This window comes from Hyperoodon ampullatus, assembly GCF_949752795.1.
Source record: "Hyperoodon ampullatus genome assembly, chromosome: 18".
NCBI lineage: Eukaryota > Metazoa > Chordata > Mammalia > Artiodactyla > Ziphiidae > Hyperoodon > Hyperoodon ampullatus.
In genome coordinates this window covers 2,228,908-2,249,598 of record NC_136931.1, presented here as the reverse complement: position 1 = coordinate 2,249,598, position 20,691 = coordinate 2,228,908, and the positions used below count along the sequence as shown (strand labels likewise).

The window sequence follows — 20,691 nt, the reverse complement described above, 5'->3', positions numbered from 1 at the left end:
GTCAAAGAAGCCAACCTGAAAAGGCTTCATACTGTATGAGTCCAACTCTGTGACTTTCTGGAAAAAGCAAAACTATGGAGACAGTAAAAGAACACTGGTTGCCAGGGGTTGGGGGAAGGAAGGGTGAATAGGTGGAGCGCAGAGGATTTTTAGGGCCGTGAAACTCTTCTGCGTGACACAGTAATGGTAGGTACAGGTCATTACATTTGTCCAAAATCGCAGGACGGGCAGCACCGGGAGTGGTGATGTATCAGCATTGGCTTATCGACTGTAACAAATGCACCGCACTCGTGTGTGTCTGTACTTGCACTCAATTTTTCTGTGAACCTAAAGCTAGAACGTGTAATCTTAAAAAAAACAACCCCACTGAACCTTCCCCAGATGAACCGGTGAGGAAAGCAGAAGGAGCAATGCTGGCGTGAAGTCGGCCAGGCGGGCACGGCCTAGGGTGCTGGTTGAGCTTGTTTCTTGAGCCTGGTCCTCCTCCGGCCATGGGGGACCCCCTGCCCGCACCGTGGAGGTGGGCATACCTGGGTGGCTCCCTGGTTTGAGGCCAGCCACGCCTGAATCCCCTACCCTCTGGGCAGCACAAGGATGAACGTGGGGCCCGTGTTTGCTGGTCTCCATGGTGTCTGCTTTTGCTCTCGACCCCTCCCGGCCTTGGGGTGGCTTCCTGGCTGGTGACCTGGTCTCAGCGCGGGAATGGCCACTATCTGCATGCGATGCTCATGGCCTCTCCGGTCACTTTCCTGCCTCCAATCTGACATGTCTGATGCCTTCTCAGGGAAGCTTGCCCCCTCTGTTCCCCCAAGAAGGCCACCGACCTGCCACTTGGGGCCCCTTTCTGGCTTTCCCACCAACCTGCTAAATACTCGGGCTGGGCACCTACCAGGCCAGTGACCTCTGTGAGGAGCAGGGCTTTCCCCCAACACCCGGGCTCGGATCCTGGCCCCCACGAGGCACAAATCCTGAGTCTTAGTTTCTCCAGCTGGAAAAGCAAGCATAACATCACTATTGTGAGAACTTTCTCATGAATGTCTTTCTTCCCATCCCTCTTGAACAATTTTCATTTTTATCAAGATGATGTGCCCACAGTTTAAGATGTCAATGAATGCTAAAAACAACAGTGTTTAGAACAAAGCCCCCTCCCTCTACTGCTTCCAGAACGACAACTTTAAACTCCTTCAGCTGTGTCTTCAGAGACTGAACTCCAAGTCTCTGCATCTGTGCTTACTGCTCTCTTGGTTTACGATCACTTTTAGCTGTTATGTACTGACTTCCTACTATGGTCGGTGAAGATTCTCAGTCTTTTAGAACCACCTTTCTCTTCCCTTTCTTAACCCTTCCAGCACTGTTAGGTCAATTCTGTTAAATTCATAGCTCTCATTCTTAAAAGACTGGGGTATTGAGGCAAGCAACGCGCTGATTCTGTATACACGCATGTATTGATACTTTTCACGTGCAGCTTGAGTTAGTAATCGCCTTAGTTTTTCAAATACATAGTTTTCTTTAAAACAGTGGTTAGGGAGATGCAAGAGGGAAGGGATATGGGAACAGATGTATATGTGTAACTGATTCACTTTGTTATAAAGCAGAAACTAACACACACACACACACAAGAGTGGTTAATTCGTTGCCCAACTTCCAAATGCTCAGAAAAATATCTCTCAATGCTGCGTTTTGCATGAAACATCCACCAGATTCTCTCTTATTTATACAGTATATACACATTTTTCAGATTTATAGATTTTCCTTCAGTGTTTGCTGGAAGATATATACAGTTGACCCTTGATCGGTGTTGGGATTAGGGGCTCCGACCCTCCACGCATTTGAGAATCCATGTGTAATTGATAGTCAGCCCTGAGTATGTGCAGTTCTGCTGTATCTGTGGATACATCTGTGGATTCAACCATGAGTCATGTAGTACTGTAGTCTTTACTATGGAAAAAATCCATGTGTAAGCGGACCCTCACAGTTCAAATCCGTGGTATTTTTGTGTAAACATATATAAAATTGCTCCTGGAAATTCCCTTCGCCACCTCATGTTTGTTGGACACCCCCCCACCATGTCTTTCCTCTTCTGTGATTTTCTCCCTCATTTTGGTGGAGTACATCCTGCAGTAGCTTCCTGAGAAAGGATGCATAAAAGATAGTTTTTGTGACTCAGTGACTTGATAAATTGGTTGTATATGTAATTCTAGATTGAAAATCATTTTTGTTCAGAATTTGGGTGGGCGCCATTTCCCACTGAGGTCTAGGCCTCGGTGTTGCTGTCAAGAGGTCTCATGCCCTGCTGACTCTCAGTCCTTCGTGTGAAGTCGGTCTTCTCTGGAAGCATTTGGGATCTTTGCTCGCTGAGGTTCTGAAGTTTCTCATGACTTTGTATGAGAATCTTTCCTTCGTCGTGCAGGGTGTCTGTGAGCCCCTTCAGCCTGGATGCTCACATCCTTCAATTCTGGGATGCTTTCCCATTTTACATCTTCGGTAATTTTCCTTCCTTGCTTTCTGGAACTCCTAATTTATAGATTTGGGGCCTTCTGGATGACTCATGAATGACTCTAATTTTCTCCTCACTATTTCTCACTACTTTGCCCACCTCTTTTTGTTCTAGTTTCTGAAAGGTTTCCTTGGATTTATCTTCCAACTCACTTACCAAAATTTTTATTTTAGCCATCACACTTTTAACTTCCAGGAGCTCTTTTTCTCTGTTTTTTTTTTTTCCTTTTTTATTGCCTTTGATTCTCATTTTGAGGATACAGTACCTTATCTCTATGAGGATTTAATGTTTGGCATCTATGTCTTCCACACCCTGCATTTTTCATGATTCCCTCCAATTTTTTCCACATTTATTTGTATGTTTTGGTCTCTTTCCTCTTGGAGGCTTTCTCCAAGTGTCTGATGACCCTGGGCTGTTCACTTATTGCAGTAAGGTACCAGAAAGCTGACTGAAAGTTCTGTGCAGGCTTCACTGCTGGCCTGATCCCATTTCTCCAGAGAAATTCTCCCCATCCTGCCTGGGTGTAGGAATTCCAGCCACCAGCACCTGGGTGGGCCGGGGAAGCGGGCAGGGTCTCTGTTCAGAATGAAGACTTCCTCCTAATAGTCCCGGGTCTGGTCCTGTGCCTCCCCCCATGCTCCTCACCTGCCTGGGTCCCCTGGGGCGTGGTTTCCTGGTTCACGCAGAAACTTCCTGTGTCACGCAGGAGGGGAGAAGTCTCTCTTTTTAATTCACGGTTGATATGTTCTCGGCACCTGGCTTTCTATCTTTTCTCTAGATTTGTTTTCCTAACTTTTAGTTCTTATTTATGTAGTTTGTAGGTCGCCTGGCTAGAGGCTGAGAATCCTGTGTTAGTTTGCTAGGGCTGCCGTAACAGAATGTCACAGACGGGGGTGCTTAACCAGCAGCTACTTATTCTCTAGCAGCTCTGGAGGCTGGGTTCAGGCTCTTCTGAGGCCTCTCTCCTTGGCTTGCAGACGGCCGCCCTCTTGCTGCTTCTGCACATGGCTGTCCCTCTGAGTGCACTCCTGGTGTCACTTAAAGGAACACCAGTCATACTGGATTAAGCCCCCCCTTCCCCCCGCCATGGCCTCATTTTTTTAAATATGGTAAAATACACGTAACATAAAACTTATTGGGGCTTCCCTGGTGGCGCAGTGGTTGAGAGTCCGCCTGCCAGTGCAGGGGACACGGGTTCGTGCCCTGGTCCGGGAAGATCCCACATGCCGCGGAGCGGCTGGGCCCATGAGCCATGGCCGCTGAGCCTGCGCATCCGGAGCCTGTGCTCCGCAACAAGAGAGGCCACAACAGTGAGAGGCCCATGTACTGCAAAACAAACAAACAAACAAAAAACTTATTATATTAACTGTTTTTAAGTATGTGGCTCACTGATACTCAATATATTTATAATGTTGTGCCGCCACCATCCATCTCCAGAAAGCTTTCATCTTGTAAGACTGTACCTCTCCACACCCGTTAAACAATAACCGCCCTGCCCTCCAGCACCCACCATTGTGCTTTCTGTCTGATTTTTAACTACTCTAAGAATCTCAAATGTAGAATCATACAGTATCTGTCATTTTATGACTGACTTAATCTCACTTAGCATAGGTCTTCAAGTTTCATCCAGGTTGTAGCCTGTGTCAGAATCTCCTCCCTTTTTTATTTTTAAATTTTTATTTATTTATTTTTATTTTTGGCTGCATTGGGTCTTCGTTGCTGCCTGTGGGCTCTCTCTAGTTGTGGCGAGTGGGGGCCACTCTTCGTTGCGGCGTGCGGGCTTCTCATCACGGTGGCTTCTCTTGTTGCGGAGCACAGGCTCTAGGCGCGCGGGCTTCAGCAGTTGTGGTGCACGGGCTTCAGTAGTTGTGGCTCACGGGCTCTAGAGCGCAGGCTCAGTAGTTGTGGCGCAAGGGCTTAGTTGCTCCGCGGCACATGGGATCTTCCCGGACTGGGGCTCAAACCCGTGTCCCCTGCGTTGGCAGGTGGATTCTTAACCATTGCACCACCAGGGAAGCCCCCTCCTCCTTTTTAAGGCTGAGTAATATTCCATGGTGTGGATGGACTGCATTTGGTTTATCCATCATCTTTTGATGGACACTTGGGTTGCTTCCACCTCTTGGCTGTTTTGAGTAATGCTGCTGTGAACGTGGGTGTACAAGTATCTTCTTGAGACCCTGCTTTCAGTTCATATGGGTACATACATGCCCAGAAGTAGCCATCAAGTGACAAATGGGTTCAAGGAAGGAGGGAGGGGTGTATCGGGTGCCAGGGGCTGAGGAGCAGCCACCTTGTCCTTGCTCAGAGGGAAGAGGCCCAGCTGCTCCTGTGCGCGGCTCCTGTCTCGTTTCTTTCTCTGCATCTTCGGGCAGGTAGTAGTCATGTGAGCTTTGCCTCCTCCCTCCTGGGAGTCCAGTGGCATCACCTTGTCAGGGTCCCAGCGACCCAGGGGGAGAACATGCTGGGGTGGGGGCAGAGTCTGACCAGGGCCTAGTCATCTGTGCCCCCAGGCCAAGCCAGGTCAGTCCAGTTGGGTGGGAGGTTTCTGGACGGGAAGACTTGGGCCGTGGCATCAGCACCTGGGCGTGTGAGTGCCGTGGAGGGCCAACTAGGAGAAGCGGTGGTTCAGCCGCCTCCAGGCCTGAGCCCCCGTCTGCTGGGGGCTCCAAGCCACTCCCAGGAAGAGCTCCCCTGTCCAGGGCTTGCCCTCCGGAGGTCACCGCATCTGGCCACACTGACCTGGCCCTCTCCTGGACGTATGGCAGAGGCTGCGTTGTCCCCAGGCTGGTCCCCTGGGCTCTGTGGTGAACGCGTTGGAATAACTTCAGCGGGCGGGCAGGGGCTTCAGAGGAAGAAAATAAAAGTGTGCGAGGCGTGCGGGGCCCTGGGGAGGCACGAGTGACTTGCAGAGCCAACTGTCCACACTGCCCAGGATGCCGGCTGCAGGGGTCGAGGCCCAGATCTCTGCTGGCCGAGGGGCGTGGGGTGGAGTCGGCTTTCGGACTTGGACCCGGTGGTGTCCTGAGCCAGACAGCGCCAGTGCCCACAGTGTGCCTGGAGAGATGGTCTCAGTGGCCCTCAGAGTGGGTCCCCGAGCACAGTGTTGGCCTCACCAGGGAGCTTGTCAGGAATGCAGAGGCTCTGGCCGTGCCCACCCGGCTGGGTCAGGAGTTCGGGGGGTGTTAACTCGCCCTGCGATCAGGGACACTGCCACCACCCAAGCCTGAGACCCGCCGGTGGTCACATCTCATCTGCTCTTCCCTACGAGCCTGGGTCACTCCAGCTGGCATCTTACAGGCCATGTTTAGGGAGGTTGGGCCTCCCTAAGGTCCACTCAGATCTCCTGATTCTGGGTTCCGGGTGATGGGGACAGAGGGGTCGTCCCTCATCTTCATGGAGATGGGCACGTGAGGTGGCAGCGGAAGTGGCAGAGTCCCTGAGAGGGTCACCTGTGTGCAGCACTGCCCTCCCAAGCTTACCTGGAAAGAAGCAGGGGTGCCCCCTTGACCATCTGTCTGCATCTGGGCGTCTCCCTGAGAGGGGCAGCCACGGCTGCGGGGCCCGGGGTCGGCGGGGTGCAGAGTGCAGACAGGAAGTTGCCCCCGTCCTGGGGGCTGCACCGGCCCAGACAGACCCCACAACACCGCAAGGGTGGTGCCCTGTCGGGGCCGTGTGTAGTCTTCTCTTTGCGCAAGGCTGGCTTCTGTCTTTCCACATACAAGCTGCTTGGGGTATAAAACAAAACAGTGGATTTAGTCTTTTGTAAATAACCAGCCGGATTCAATGGAACCACCATGGGGAATCAGGGCCTTGAATTCAACCTTTTGTCTGGTGGCCCCAAACAAGAAAGAAAGAGGAGAGGAGAAAAGACTCTGGCCCAGTGGAGGCTGGCCCAGAGCCTCCCTTTGGGAGAAGCTGTCTCCTTGCTGAGGGCCTGCGTTCTTTCTCCTGCTCTTCACCAGCCCTTTGCTCTCAAGCGGCGGGGCCCAGCTACCCCGGCACGTCACAACAGAGCTGATCTGGAGCGTATTTCTGTAATATCAAAATCCATTTTTCTTACTAACTTCAGCTCTAAAATCAGAGGTGTGTTCTGACTGGGAGCAAAATTGCAAATACAATAAAACTGCAAGCTGCAAGCAAGGACAGCTCAGCTGCCCCGTCATGCCATGTGCAGGAGGCCACGCCCACTGCTTTATGTGCCTGGGGGGTGGGTACAGTTATCACCCCCATCTCACAGGTGAATAAACTGAGATCTGAGAGGTGGAGTGAGGGCCCCCAGGTCGTGGGTGAGTGGAAAGGCCCAGCTCTGGACTCAGGGCTCCTGACTTCTGGCTCACACACTGCAGGCTCTACTCTCCCGAGGCTCCAGAACTGCCAGGCAGGCTGGCCCGTCAGGGCCCCGTTGGCCTCAGGAGTTTGTTTCAAAGCCCTGTGTCCCTCACTCTACTCTCAAACCGCCTAGAACTGGACCAGCTCATCTTCTATCTTTTTTTTTTTTTTTGCGGTACGCGGGCCTCTCACTGTTGTGGCCTCTCCCGTTGCAGAGCACAGGCTCCGGACGCGCAGGCTCAGCGGCCATGGCTCACGGGTCCAGCTGCTCCGTGGCATGTGGGATCTTCCCGGACCGGGGCATGAACCCGCGTCCCTTGCATCGGCAGGCGGACTCTCAACCACTGCGCCACCAGGGAAGCCCCATCTTCTATCTTGCTTTGGGATTTGAAATTATACATTTCTCACTGCTTCCATTCATTTTTGTGTACCAATCATTAACCATCTTGTCTTTTGTAAGTGACCTGAAATTCACATAACATACAACTAGCCATTTTAAAGCAAACAGTTCAGTGGGATATAGCACATTCACAACGTTGTGCAACCACCACTTCTATCTAATTCCAGGCCGTCATCTTCATCACCCCAAAAGGAAACCCCGACCCCGTTAGCAGTCATTCCTGTTCCCCCTCCTCCAGCCCCTGGCAGCCGCCAACCTGCTTTCTGTCTCCATGGATCTATCTGTTGAGGACATGGAGTGATGTATGTATTTTAAAGCAAAGGCTGGCTGAGTCGCTAGCTCCTTTTCCTCACCATTCGCTCGCGTCTGGGCACACCCTGTGTGCACATTGCTGACCCTCTCCAGCCTCCACTAATCTGTTCGGGGACCCCTGGAGTCACGGAATTCAGGAATAATATGCCGAGCATTTCTTTTCGCTGATGTGGAAACAGACTTGGAGGCCGTGGTTGCTTCTGGTCACTCAGGTCTGCAGGGGCGCAGTGTCGAGGCTTGTGGAAGGCCAGGGTGGCAGGACCCCGGAGCTCGGAGTGGGAGGGAGGCTCCAGCCCCTACCTGGGACCCTTGTTTTGCCTGCTCCACCTCTCAGAGAAAGTTGATGTTTGCCTTTGTCTCCGTTTATGTGATAGACTCTGCGTTCACGTCTGGAAGGTGGGAACGGTGCTGTCCAGCCTATAGGGACGTGGTGTGGATTCCGTGATTGGGCAGGGTGGCCTGCTTCCCAGCACCTCCCCGTTATCACCCCTTTATCTGAGGGAGGGAACGTGGGCACTCATTTTCTAAGGGGTGGGGTCCGCCGCACCTCGCAGGATGCCAGCTGTTGCTCCCAGCCTGGCACCCTCGGGACGAGGTGGGCAGGAGCTCACTGGGTGCAGAGCCCGGGTACAGGGAGGACTGCGAGCCCTGGGTTTGAATCCCTCCGCTTTGGCTTTCTGGCCCCTCTCTGAGCCTCAGTTTCCTCACCTGGGAGGTAAAATGCTGTTCACCCCAAGGGCTTTTTTTTTTTTTTTTGGTTTTTTTAAATTATTTATTTTTGGCTGTGTTGGGTCTTCGTTGCTGCACACGGGCTTTCTCTAGTTGCGAGAGCGGGGGCTACTGTTCGTTGCGGTGCACGGGCTTCTCATTGCAGTGGCTTCTCTTGTTGTGGAGCACGGGCTCTACACGTGCGGGCTTCAGTAGTTGTGGCATGCAGGCTCAGTAGTTGTGGCTCACGGGCTCTAGAGCACAGGCTCAGTAGTGTGGTACACGGGCTTAGTTGCTCCGCGGCATGTGGGATCTTCCTGGACCAGGGCTCGAACCCGTGTCCCCTGAATTGGCACGCGGATTCTTAACCACTGCGCCACCAGGGAAGTCCTATCCCTAAGGTTTTGATGATGATGATGAATATTAGTTACCATTAACTGAGCATTAACGACCTTCTAGCACTTTACACGGATTACATGGATTACCACGTTTAAGCAACACAGCCACCTTCCCCGTTTTACAGATAAGGAAACCGAGGCACAGAGAGTTAAAGCAGATATTCCCAAGGGCACAGATCCAGAAGGAGTGGAGCTGGGATTTGACCCCATGTCTGCTCCACTCCTAACTCTGCCCTGTGCCCCCATACCCACTGCCTCCACAAGGCTGTCTGTGGAGCTCCTGTGCGTCCTTAGCTGAAAGCCCAGCCTGCCTTGAAGGGATGCAGGGGTGCTGGCAGGGAGGTGGGCTGAGTCTCTTCATGCAGGAGCATCCTCAGCTTTGGTCGGGGGGGAGCACCAGTGAAACCCAGGGTGACATCTTGGGAGGTCCCAGCTGGGGCATCTGGATTCATTCAGCAAATAAACATGGGACACCCAGTTAAACTTGAATTTCAGATCATCAGTCAGATCATTTCTAGTATAAGTATGTCCCATGTAATATGTCTTTAAAAATTACTTGTTCATGTGAAATTCAGATTGAACTGGGCGTCCTGTGTTTTATCTGACAGCCCTGTCGCCAACCCAGGAGAAAGCACAAGTGGGAGTGGCAGTAAGCTGGGGGTGAGAGGCCCCTGCAACAGCAGCCCACGCCCAGCTTGCACTGGCCACAGGGAGACCACTGTCCAGGCAGACGGGTCTGACCTTAAAGGGCCAGCTTCCCGCAGGCCACCCACCCCAGGCAGGGGAGGGGCCGTCCAGGACCAAGAGGCTAGTCTAGGTTCCTTCTCACAACCCCAGGTGCAAGCCCTGGGTCTCTGCCCCAGCGTGGGCAGCTGCACCCTGAGGCAAGAAAAGCTGTAGGTTGGGGCGGGGGGTGGGAGGAGGGAAGAGGGTGGGGAGCCCCGCCCTGTGGAGTGTCATTTAATTTGCATAACTACCTATGGCAGGAGAAATTTAGACCCTTCCCATGAGAGTCACACAGCCTGTAAGTAGAGCAAGAATATGGGCCCAGTGCTGCTGATTTTATTTTATTATGGTAAAATACATAGATAACTGTACTTCCCTGGTGGCACAGTGGTTAAGAATCCGCCTGCCAATGCAGGGGACATGGGTTCGAGCCCTGGTCTGGGAGGATCCCACATGCTGCGGAGCAACTAAGCCCGTGTACCACAACTACTGAGCCCGTGTGCCACAACTACTGAAGCCCGTGTGCCTAGAGCCCATGCTCCGCAACAAGAGAAGCCACCGCAATGAGAAGCCCGCGCGCCGCAACTAGAGAAAGCCACGCACAGCAACGAAGACCCAACACAGCCAAAAATAAAATAAAATAAATAAATTTTATATATTTTTTAAAAGATACATAGATAACATAAAACTAGCCACTTGAACCATTTTTCGGTGCACAGTTCAGTGGCATTAGTCATACTCATAATGTCGTACAACCATCACCTCTGTCTATTTTCAAGACCTTCCCGTCACTGCAGACAGAAACTCTGTATCCATTAAGCAATAATTCCCTGATCCCCTCCCCCCACCCCAGCCCCACCATCTACTTTCAGTGTCTCTGAGTTTGACTCCTAGGTATCTCATATAAGTGAAATCAAATAGTGTGTGTCCTTTGGTGACTGGTTTATTTCACCTAGCAGAGTGTCCTCAAGGTTCATCCACATTGTAGCAAGTTGCCGAGCTGCCGTCCTTTTGAAGGCTGAATAATGTTTCATTGTTTGGATGGATCACGTTGTCTTTGGCTATTGTGAATAATGCTGCTGTGCACATGGGTGTGCAATGTTGATTCTTCTGGAGATACCAGGCCTGCCAGTTTTCATGCCTTAAGGTGTCCTTGCTGAGTGGTCTTCCCAACTCTTCTTGGATGCCTCCAGCAATGGGGATCTCACTACCTTCCAAGGCAGCCTCGTCAATAGCCAGTTTGTAGCCTGGATCTGTGTCCTTGTAGCTGCCCCTCATGGGCCCCATGAGCCCTGTTTGGAGCTGCTCACCCAGGATGTGTTTCTTCCTTCTTCTCCTCCACGCCCCTCCCTGTCTTCCCAGATTGGGCCTTCTGCCCACATGGCCTGGGGAGCTCTGCAGGTCACTCCTGACTGCATCAGACTCTTACTCCTCCCTTCCCCCTCCCCGACCGCTAAGAGAGAGAGAACAGAGGCTTCCCTGGTGGCGCAGTGGTTGAGGGTCCGCCTGCTGATGCAAGGGACACGGGTTTGTGCCCTGGTCCGGGAAGATTCCACATGCCGCGGAGCGGCTGGGTCCATGGGCCATGGCCGCTGACCCTGCGCGTCCAGAGCCTGTGTTCCACAACGGGAGAGGCCACAGCAGTGAGAGGCCCACGTACCGCAAAAAAAAAAAAAAAAGAGAGAACGAAATCCAACCATGGGAAGCAGGAGGGAAGGGTCTTTAAAAACAGTATCAGTGGCAGGAATCATAAAAGCACCCGTGGTCTGATGGTCTGTCTGCCTCGACGTAAACCTTGCCGAGTTGCCCCGAGACAGGGCAGACCGTGGCGGCTGCGTCGCCCTCCCGCACTCAAGCTCACCCTCTCCTGTGTCTCTGCAGGGACCTACCAGGGCCAGTGGGTCGGCGGCATGCGTCAGGGCTACGGCGTGCGGCAGAGTGTCCCCTACGGCATGGCAGCGGTCATCCGCTCGCCCCTGAGGACCTCCATCAACTCCCTGCGCAGCGAGCACACCAACGGCGCCGCGCTGCACCCCGACGCCTGCCCCGCCGTGGCCAGTAGCCCAGCCGTGTCCCGGGGGGGCTTCGTGCTCGTGGTGCACAGCGACTCGGAGGTCCTCAAGAGCAAGAAGAAGGGGCTGTTCCGGCGCTCGCTGCTGAGCGGGCTGAAGCTGCGCAAGTCGGAGTCTAAGAGCAGCCTGGCCAGCCAGCGCAGCAAGCAGAGCTCCTTCCGCAGCGAGGCCGGCATGAGCACCGTCAGCTCCACGGCCAGCGACATCCACTCAACCATCAGCCTGGGTGAGGGCGAGGCCGAGCTGTCAGCCATCGAGGACGACACCGATGCCACCACCACCGAGACCTACGTGGGCGAGTGGAAGAGTGACAAGCGCTCGGGCTTCGGCGTGAGCCAGCGCTCGGACGGGCTCAAGTACGAGGGCGAGTGGGCTGGCAACCGGCGGCACGGCTACGGCTGCCTGACCTTCCCCGACGGCACCAAGGAGGAGGGGAAGTACAAGCAGAACGTCCTCGTGGGCGGGAAGCGCAAGAACCTCCTCCCGCTGCGCGCCAGCAAGGTCCGCGAGAAGGTGGACCGGGCCGTGGAGGCGGCCGAGCGGGCGGCCACCATCGCCAAGCAGAAGGCGGAGATCGCGGCCTCCAGGTAGGAGGGCAGGGGGCTGGCATGGGGAGGCGTTGGGTGGTTCTGCGTCACGGGGACCTGGTTTGGTTGGTTGTGCTGCCCAGGTTGAGGGCTACGCTGGTGTTTCTCAAACTCTGCCCTGTGGAACCCTGGGGTTCCTCAGAGGTTCCCAGAGGTGGAGCAAGGAAATGGAGCAAGAACCTGAGGGGGTTCTGGGTCTTACAGCCTCCCCTTAAAGGGAGCAGACCTCCCTTCCTCTCTTTTCCTTGTTTTATATGCTGGTGTTTAATGTAAAACATTGATGGATAAAGATGGTGGCCATTCCGCTTGGTAACATGCATAGGACAGCTGCGGGCTGAGAGAAACATGTGCTGCCTCCACGGCCGCACTCCCAGGTGGGCATGGAGTGCCCAGTGCTGCAGGGACGTGGGAGCAGGGTGGCAGCTGTCTCGGCCACCCCAGCCCGAGGCCCAGATTCTCCATGGGCCCTGGATTTGGCACCAGCTGGACAGGCCGGCTGTGGACACTGGCCCGGGGGCTCACTTGAGGCTTGGTGCTGTAGGCCAATAGCTGTTCTGAATGGGATGCAGGACTTACTGCATTTAGGGTTCAGCGGGGCCACCAGGCCCTAAGCGGTGGGTCCAGAGCTGACCATTGGCGGGCTCCGTGTTGGACGTTGAGGTGTCTTTGGTGTTGGTACAGGGGTGGGGGCTTCAGAGCTGGAAGAAGGGGCCCTGGGTCCCCCTGGGAAGCACAGAGGTAAGTGTGTGAGCCTGGGTCTGCCCCACTCGGCTGTGGGCAGCAGGAACCGCCAGCCACAGCTTGAAGGAAGCTGCCCTATTGCAAGCCAAGGCCCCCAGGTGGCCATGCTCCTGGGTTCTAAGGAAACAGTTCCTGACTTGAGTTCATTGAGAGCTTCCCACTGCTGTCCACTTTCCTGGGTCCAGGTGAGGCCCTCGGGTCCGCCCTGAGAGTCGTGGGGCCTGGGACGGGGATCTGGGGTTGCTTTAACTGCCTTAGGCTGCCCGGACAGGAGGTGTTCAGGAGAACAGACGCTGAGTCTTTCTGGATGATTATGTATTCCCGGCCAGGGGCAGGCCTGGAGTTATTCCAGGGAGACCCCCAGCTCAGTTACGGCTCAGGCCTTCCCAGCCTTGTCACTAATAAAACTTTAGCTCGTTTGATTCTGGTTTCCAGTGACCTTTGATCCACACTGAAAGAACAGAAAAGGTGGCTGTGGTTTGTTGGCAGACTATCTGCGGCCCCCACCTGAGGTCTTGGAAATGAAACCCATTCCAAGAAGCTGAAGGGGAGATGAAATTGCTACCTTGAATGTCGGGGTCCTGCACTGCTCTGTTCACCCCTTCCTACTCCCCCAGCAGTGTTCAGGCCCGCATGAACAGGAGCGGCATTTATGACCACTCGTCTGGTATTTTAAGATCAAATTTGGTTCCATAGTTACTTTTTCCATTATAAATGTAACACTTGCTCCGTATGGAAAAGGCAGGGAGCCGCAGCCTGAGGGCAGGTCTCACGCGTCACCCAGAGACTCCAGCTGGCGTTTGGCGTATTTCCTTCCTTCCAGTAGTTCCGTCTGTTTGTTACCTTTGTGTTTGGTTACCTCATTGACCTCAGTGGACCCAAGGCACTTTACAGGGCAGGGGGACAGTGTCGTCAGAAATTTGGGTGCTTGTGAGGCAGAGGCACAAGAGTTTCATGGACAGTATTCCCCGGAATTGACTTTAAAGTCCCACACCCAGGCGAGTTTCTTGGGACTGGGGACATGGGACACATCTGTGGGAGGTGTTTTCTGACACCTCCCACAGAAACTGCGGGGGGCTGGTCTTCATGAAGGAGTCCGTGGAGGTGGTGGTGTGGGCGGAGCTCAGAGCCAGCTCCTTAAGTAGCCCCACCTGGGACAGGCTTCCCACCTCTCACCTGTGAGATGAGAGTGGCGGCTGCCCGCCTGCCGCAGAGGCCTGGGAACTTCCCTGACAACGGCTCCATGTATTGGGTGCTGGCTCACTGAGACGTCCAGCCTGGGCCCATCACTGCTGAGCAGCCCGGGGAAGGTGCTCACTCTCTCTGGGCCAGGTTCCTTGTGGAAGGATGGGATGGAGCGACATGCAGTGCCCTCAGCGTGTGTGGGGCCTGGCGTGCACCACTGTCACCCTCCCAGGCGTCCCCTGAGCTGGGCCGCCCCTCCCCTCCTGCCCCTGGCCTCGTGCGGAGATGGGTGTGAATGCACACCCGTGGTGTGATCCCAGCCTTGCGGCTTCGTGGTGCCCGGGGTCACCCCTCGGAGGTGGGAGGGGACAGTGTCCTCTGTCACCACGACAGGGATGAGGACGAGCCTCCGTTCCAGGCTGTGGTGGGAGCTGCACTTGCTGTGTTTTCTCGATGAGCTTAGATTTGAAAAAAAAGAAAGAAGAAAAAAAGGAGGAGGAGGACCAGAGGCGGCTGTCCTGGAGAGTGAAGCCAGTGGATGCAGGCGGGTCAGTGCTCTGGGAGCCCTGAGACCCACCCTCCACTGGAGTGTGAAAGTGGCCACGGCAGCCGCCTGAGGCTGTGGAGCGGCTGGCCCTGGGTGGGGTGTGGTCACTGTCACAGTCAGTTTCTGGCCAGGCGCGGGGAGCTGCGTCTTCGGGCCCCAGCTGGGGTCGGTCACTAAGCCGAGTCAGTGAGAAATGATGCCTGGGACCTTCCCTGGAGGGCGGCTGCTGTGAGGACAGGGACGCAGGCTTTCCTGGGAAATGGGGGTGGCACGGAGCTCGGGGTCTGAGAGGGGGTCCCGTTACCTCCGTTTCAGGGCGGACCGTACCCGCAGCTTCTAAGGGCCAGGGCCTGGCCCCGCCCCTGAGATGGGGAGCCGGGGCTGTTACCTGGTTCCCAGCATCCCTGCCCCCGGTGTGCGCTGGGATCACCTGGGGGCAGACACACAGGCAGCCCACCCCAGAGATGCTGAACTCCTTGCTGGGGATGCCACCTGGGCTTCAGAGCCCTTTGAAAGCTCTCCACGTGATTCTCAGGTGCCCTCGGCACCCTCAGGAGGTGTGTAAAATGCAGATGGCCGGGCCCCACCCCCAGAGCTTCTGCCTCAGCAGATCTGGATGGGACCTGAGAACCTGCATTCCTGAGGAGCCCCCAGGATGCTGGTCGGGCAGGCCTGCCGCTCTTGTATCTCCCAGGAGGCCCCAGGGAAGAGGAGACGTGCGCAGACATGCCTGTGAGCAAAGGCGGGAGGTGGAGGAGGTCCCTGCCCCGTCAGGGTCAAAAGTGGGAGCCAGGGCTGAGGGGAGGGTGTGCCAGGTGGGTCGGTCTGGGCGAGGCAGATGGCATCAGAGGCCCTGCTGTGCCCCAGCTGTGACTTCTCAGCATGGTGTCTGTGCAGGAGCTCGTTTTGAATGAATGAGTGAATAACTGCTTAGGCCCCACCCCCTCGCGTTGTCAGGGGCCCCGGCCGCCTCCTTTGGTTCTGGGTCCTGGAGGCATGGCCCTGGCCACTGCGGGGCAGGGGACCACCAGGCCAGGCTCCCGAGAGGGCTGAGGGTCCCTTCTTGCTTCTTGGTGCCCGCAGGTCCTCCAGGGTGCGAGGCACACCGCCCCGGGGTCCAGCAAGGCAGCATCTGCTGTCAAAGTTCACGGGAGAGAACTGCGAGTTCCTGCGGGTTTAGTCTGTCTCGGGGCCAGGCCCGACATCCCGCAAACATGGGCCAGTCCTGACCTGGGCGCGCTGTTGCGCCTCGTGGGTCCCCTGGCTCCACAGAGGGGAGGAGAGGTTAATCCCCCGCCCCAGGGTTCTGCGTTGTGGGGATTATGTGACAACTCGCTGCCCCACCTGGACACCCTGCAGGTACCAGGTTTGCGCCCGAACGTGCCCTTTCAGAGGGGCAGGGGCTGGATGGTGGAACAGACGCTCGTGTCCACCCCCCACCCCGCCACTTGGCCTGGTGCCCTGTGGCGCTACACCCGCAGCCTGGAGCTGGGAGCCAACTCTGCTTCCCGGGAGTGACCTCTGTGCTTGGGGCTGAGTGGGGAGCAGCTGCAGGCAGGGCGGCCGTGCTGCTCCAGGATCTCTTGCTCCCCGAGGGACGGGCAGCCCTGGACGGGCCGGGGTACGGGGGCAGGAGGTGGGGGCAGCCGAGGCACCTGCTACTGCGCCTTGAGGCTGCTGGGCGGTCGGGGCGCGGTGGACGGCGTCATGGCCTCAGGCCCGCGTGCGGCCGTCGGCTGACGCCCCTGTCTTGTGATGCTTTGCTGAGTGAGCAGAATGGTGGCGGGTGGAGCTGGGAGGGACCTTGACCAGACGTTTAGGTGTGGAAGGTGACAGTTCTTGGCACGTGGGCAGCCGTTCCTCTCTCCTGCACCCACGGCAGACGTGGCTAATTGACGGCTGCACTCAGAATCCTCACGCCAGGCAGTCCAGCCCTTCTGAAGGTCGGAGGTCATCCCTGCCAGCACAGTGGGAGAGTGGACCCCGCGGGCAGCGTGCCTGAGAGCCGGGCCCCCGTGCCAGCAAGGCAGCCCCCGGCTCTCAGAACCAGGCAGTGGCCCAGGCGGGACTAGAACTCACATCTCGGGCGCTGCCTACTGCCCTTTTCCTGTTCTTGGCCCCTTCAGACCTGCGCCAGATTCTGGGGACCCTAACTGTGAATAGCGGGGTGCTGGCAGGCTTCCTCAAAGTGCTCTCCAGATACAGCCCTGACCCTGGGACAGGCAGGGTTTGGCGTATGAAACCTCAGGTGAGGCCTACTCGGGGAAGGGCTTCCAAATCCCCAGTCGCTTTTTTTTTTTTCCCTCCAATTATTCCACATAAATGTATTGAATGCCAGGAACTACCTGAAGCGTTAAATACAAAGATAAGTAAGACATGGTTCCAGCCACTGAGGGAACTTACAGTCCGTAAGTTTAACATTTATATTAGCAAATATTCTGCTGACTTCAAGAAGGTCTCGTCTTGGTTTTAAAAAAAAAGAAAGAAAAAGGATGTCATTCTTTTTCTTATTGTAATGTTGCTGTGCGCAGTCGCTTTTTTTATGCCCGGCCCTGCGTTGGCATCTGTCTGGGCCTCAGGGCGACCTGTTTGCTTTAAGCTTTCTGCTGTGGCTTCTCTGCTCCTGAGTTATGGATCTTCACCAGGCTGTCCCCAGAGCCCTGGGTGCAGGGGGACAGCGCACAAGACCCCCTGTGGGGTCTCCCAGACCGGGAGGGTGGATTATTGCCCGGAGGTTGCCTGGGGCTCTCTAACTGGGGCATCTTTCCATCTTAAAGGAAACAAAATATTGGAGGATCTGAAAGTGGGGGGCGGGTAGTGGTGTATTATTGTTTTAAAATATGTACCTATCATTCCTTGTTAAAACGTTAAGAGTCATATATCCCTGTAAAAAATGTTAACGCAACAAGGCAGACCGGTATCAAGTAACCATGTCCCACCGTGGGCTGTCCATCTCCTTAGAGGGAATCACGGTTTTTTCAGCACGTGTACAGGTAAGTGTCTCACACCTACATGATTCCCGGTTACAGTGATAGAATGGTACTCGACTTGTTTTATAGCTTGTTTTTCTTTTCCCCTCACCTTTATCCGGGACGCTTTCCATGTCAGGTATGTTTCCTTAGCAGCTGCATCATATACCATGGTGTGGATGCACCACAGTGGTCTAACTTATTCTGCTAACAAATGTTTCGGATGCGTCCCATCTCTCAGTCTTACAAACAAGGCTGCAGAGACTGTCCCTGTCCTCTGCGCCCCACCCCCCGAGCTGCTGGCAGGGGTCTTTCTCACCAGGGGTCTTTCTCACCACGATGCCACAGAGCAGGCATGGCTGAGTGACATGTGCATTTAAAGATTGTAGAAGCTGCTGCCACATTGCCTGGCAAGAGGCTGCACCAGTTTACCTTGGCTGGATGGGAGGGCTCCAGGAGGGGGAGGTGGGGTGGCCTTGAGTGACTGCTGTGTCATCGAGGGGTTTCTCCCTGCAGTAGGCTGATAACAGCCCCCCAAAGCATCTACATCCTGATAATCCCTGGAACCTGTGGATGTGTGACTGTCTGTGGCAAAGGGGACTTCGCAGATATGATTACATTGGGATCTTTTTTTTTTTTTTTTTGCGGTATGCGGGCCTCTCACTGTTGTGGCCTCTCCCGTTGCGGAGCACAGGCTCCGGACGCGCAGGCTCAGCAGCCATGGCTCACGGGCCCAGCCACTTCGCGGCATGTGGGATCCTCCCGGACCAGGGCACAAACCCGTGTCCCCTGCATCGGCAGGCGGACTCTCAACCACTGCGCCACCAGGGAAACCCTACATTGGGATCTTGAGATGAAGAGATTCTGCAGGATTGTCTGGGTGGGGGGCCCAGTATCGTCACGGGGGTCCTTAGTAGCGAGTGGCAGAAGGGCAGAGTCAGAGCTGTGAGGATGGAAGTGGAGGTTGGGGTGATGTGGCCACGGGCCAAGGGCTGCCAGTGCCTCCAGACTCTGGAAGAGGCCAGGAAACAGATTCTCCTCTGGAGCCTCCAGAGGGAACCAGCCCTGCGACACCTTGATTTAGGCCCATAAGACAGGCTCGTTTTGGACTTTTGACCCCCAGATCTATAAGGTAATAAATGCATGGTGTCCTAAGCCACTGTGTATGTGGTGAATTGCTACAGCTCCGTAGGAAACCCATAAGCTCCTGGCTGTAGCCGAGGGTGGGGTATATCCCCGGTGTCCCCCTTCTAGAGCGGGCATGCCTGTCCCCTTCTCGCTCCCACCAGGCGGCCTGCTCTGCAGCCGTGCTTCCAGGTCCTGCAGATTTGGGCTCTCTGAGGCTTCCTGCCTCTGGGGGAGGGCCAGCCATGTGCCAGGAGAGGCCTTCTGGTGGGCGACAGCCATCTGTTCCGGCTCTGCCCTCCCAACATTAAAACAAAAAAGAAGGAACGGGAGAGACTGGGGAGTGGGGTGCTAGGTCCTGAGAAATGCCTGCATTGGAGACCAGCCCGGGGCCCCCTGGGGGTGAGAGGCTGCTGCCTCTGGGGCCACGTGTGCCCCCAAACTCGGGCTCTGTCCCGGAGATCCAGGAACCCTTGGCCTTGGGCCTGTGTCTCACGTCTGTAAGGTGCTTCCCGGGGCCTGGCAGGTGTCGGCTTGGGGTGCCAGCTTCTGCCCACACCTCTGTCACCTCCGGTCTGCACGCGTGGGCTTGGGGATTCGGGCTGTCAGATGGGATTAGGATCGTTGCCCGCCTTGCTCTGTGCCACTTGTCAGACAGAACGCACGGAGCCTCTCACCTGCAGGCAGCTTTCCCACCTGGCATCAGAAAGGCACCTGGGGTGGCATGCCCTGGCCCTGGCCCGGGGTTCTGGGGCAGTTGAACCTACCTTCCACTGAACTCACCCCTTCACAAGAGAAGCTGTTGTCTCTCACACGGCCCTGGAGAAAGGGGCTCCCAAATGGTCTTGGTGAGCTGTCCCCAGGCTTGGTGACAGCAGGGATTTTTTCCTCTAAATCTAAACCCAAACCCTCCTGTTACAGCCGGAGCCAGTTTCTTTCCCATCTTTGAGGGAAATGGCAAATGATTCCACTGTTAGTAGTGCTGTGGCCCCAGGCAAGGTGCATAAACTCCCTGGGCCTTCACTTTCAACTCTGTAAAATGGGTTGAAGAGAGCGTGTGCCTGGCAGGGTCATTGTGAAGAGTGACACATCACCAGGAAAGACGGGACACCAGGCTGCCTTTGTTAGAGCAGGCGGGGGTGGGGGATATAGGGAAGACTCCCCTGCCCTTGACTCCTGGGCAGCCGTGGAGCCTCAGTCTCCCCACCTGAGTGAAGGGGCTCCCTAGGTGCGGGGACTGCCATGTCCACACTGGTCAGATCTGAGGAGTTTAATTGGAGGGGTTTTTTTTTTTTTTGGCTGCGTCAGGTCTTAGTTGCGGCACGCGGGATCTTCATTGAGGCACGCGGGGTCTTTCTTTGCGGCATGTGGGCTTCTCTCTAGTTGTGCTGTGCGGGTTTTCTCTTCTCTAGCTGTGGTACCTGGGCTCCAGGGCGTGTGAGCTCTGTAGTTGTGGTGTGCGGGCTCCAGAACACGTGGGCTCTGTAGCTGGCGGCACGCGGCCTCTAGTTGTCCCGCGGCATGTGAGGTCTTAGTTCCCTGGCCAGGGATCGAACCTGCGTCCCCTGCATTGGAAAGCAGATTCTTTACCACTGGACCACCAGGGAAGCCCCTAATTTGAGTTTAAACTGAGGCGTTTCATCAGATGGAAGTTCAGTCCAGCCTGTGGTAGGTTACATGTTTGTTCCGCATTCCCCATGCCTTTGGCCGTGTGACTGTGGTCCCTTCCCACTGGAGGCTTGGCCACGGGCTTTGTTTGGTCCGTGGGACAGGCCTGGAGTGACGGAGGGCCCATCCCAGGCTGAGGCCCTGGGACGCTTGGTGTGTTTCTGCTCACCCCCCTTGTACCTCTGCCATTGCCATGACAACACACCCTGGGAGCCCCCATCCCTGGGGGTGAGGGACACTTGGGAAGACCTGATGCACGAGCAAGAATAAGTGATTATTTTAAGCCACCTGCTTTGGGGGGGGCGGGGTTGTTAAACAGTGCTGTTTGGCATCCCTGACTGCTACAGCCTTCAGTGGGTGGTTCTGGAGGGAGGAAAGGAGTGTCTCCATTGTGCTTATCTGCACACACCATGGGCTCTGGGCCACA

At 55.5% G+C, this 20,691-nt stretch overlaps 1 protein-coding gene across 1 annotated transcript in view; it reads left to right on the top strand.

The window, feature by feature from the left end:
- Positions 1-20,691, top strand: part of JPH3 (junctophilin 3) — a gene marked incomplete at its 5' end in the record, with an annotated part of 82,233 nt that overhangs the window by 23,074 nt on the left and 38,468 nt on the right. Inside the window, one exon of the mRNA XM_079723639.1 lies at positions 11,252-12,029. Within this exon, the coding sequence (XP_079579765.1) occupies positions 11,252-12,029 (778 nt within the window). The remainder of the gene's footprint in view (positions 1-11,251; positions 12,030-20,691) is intronic.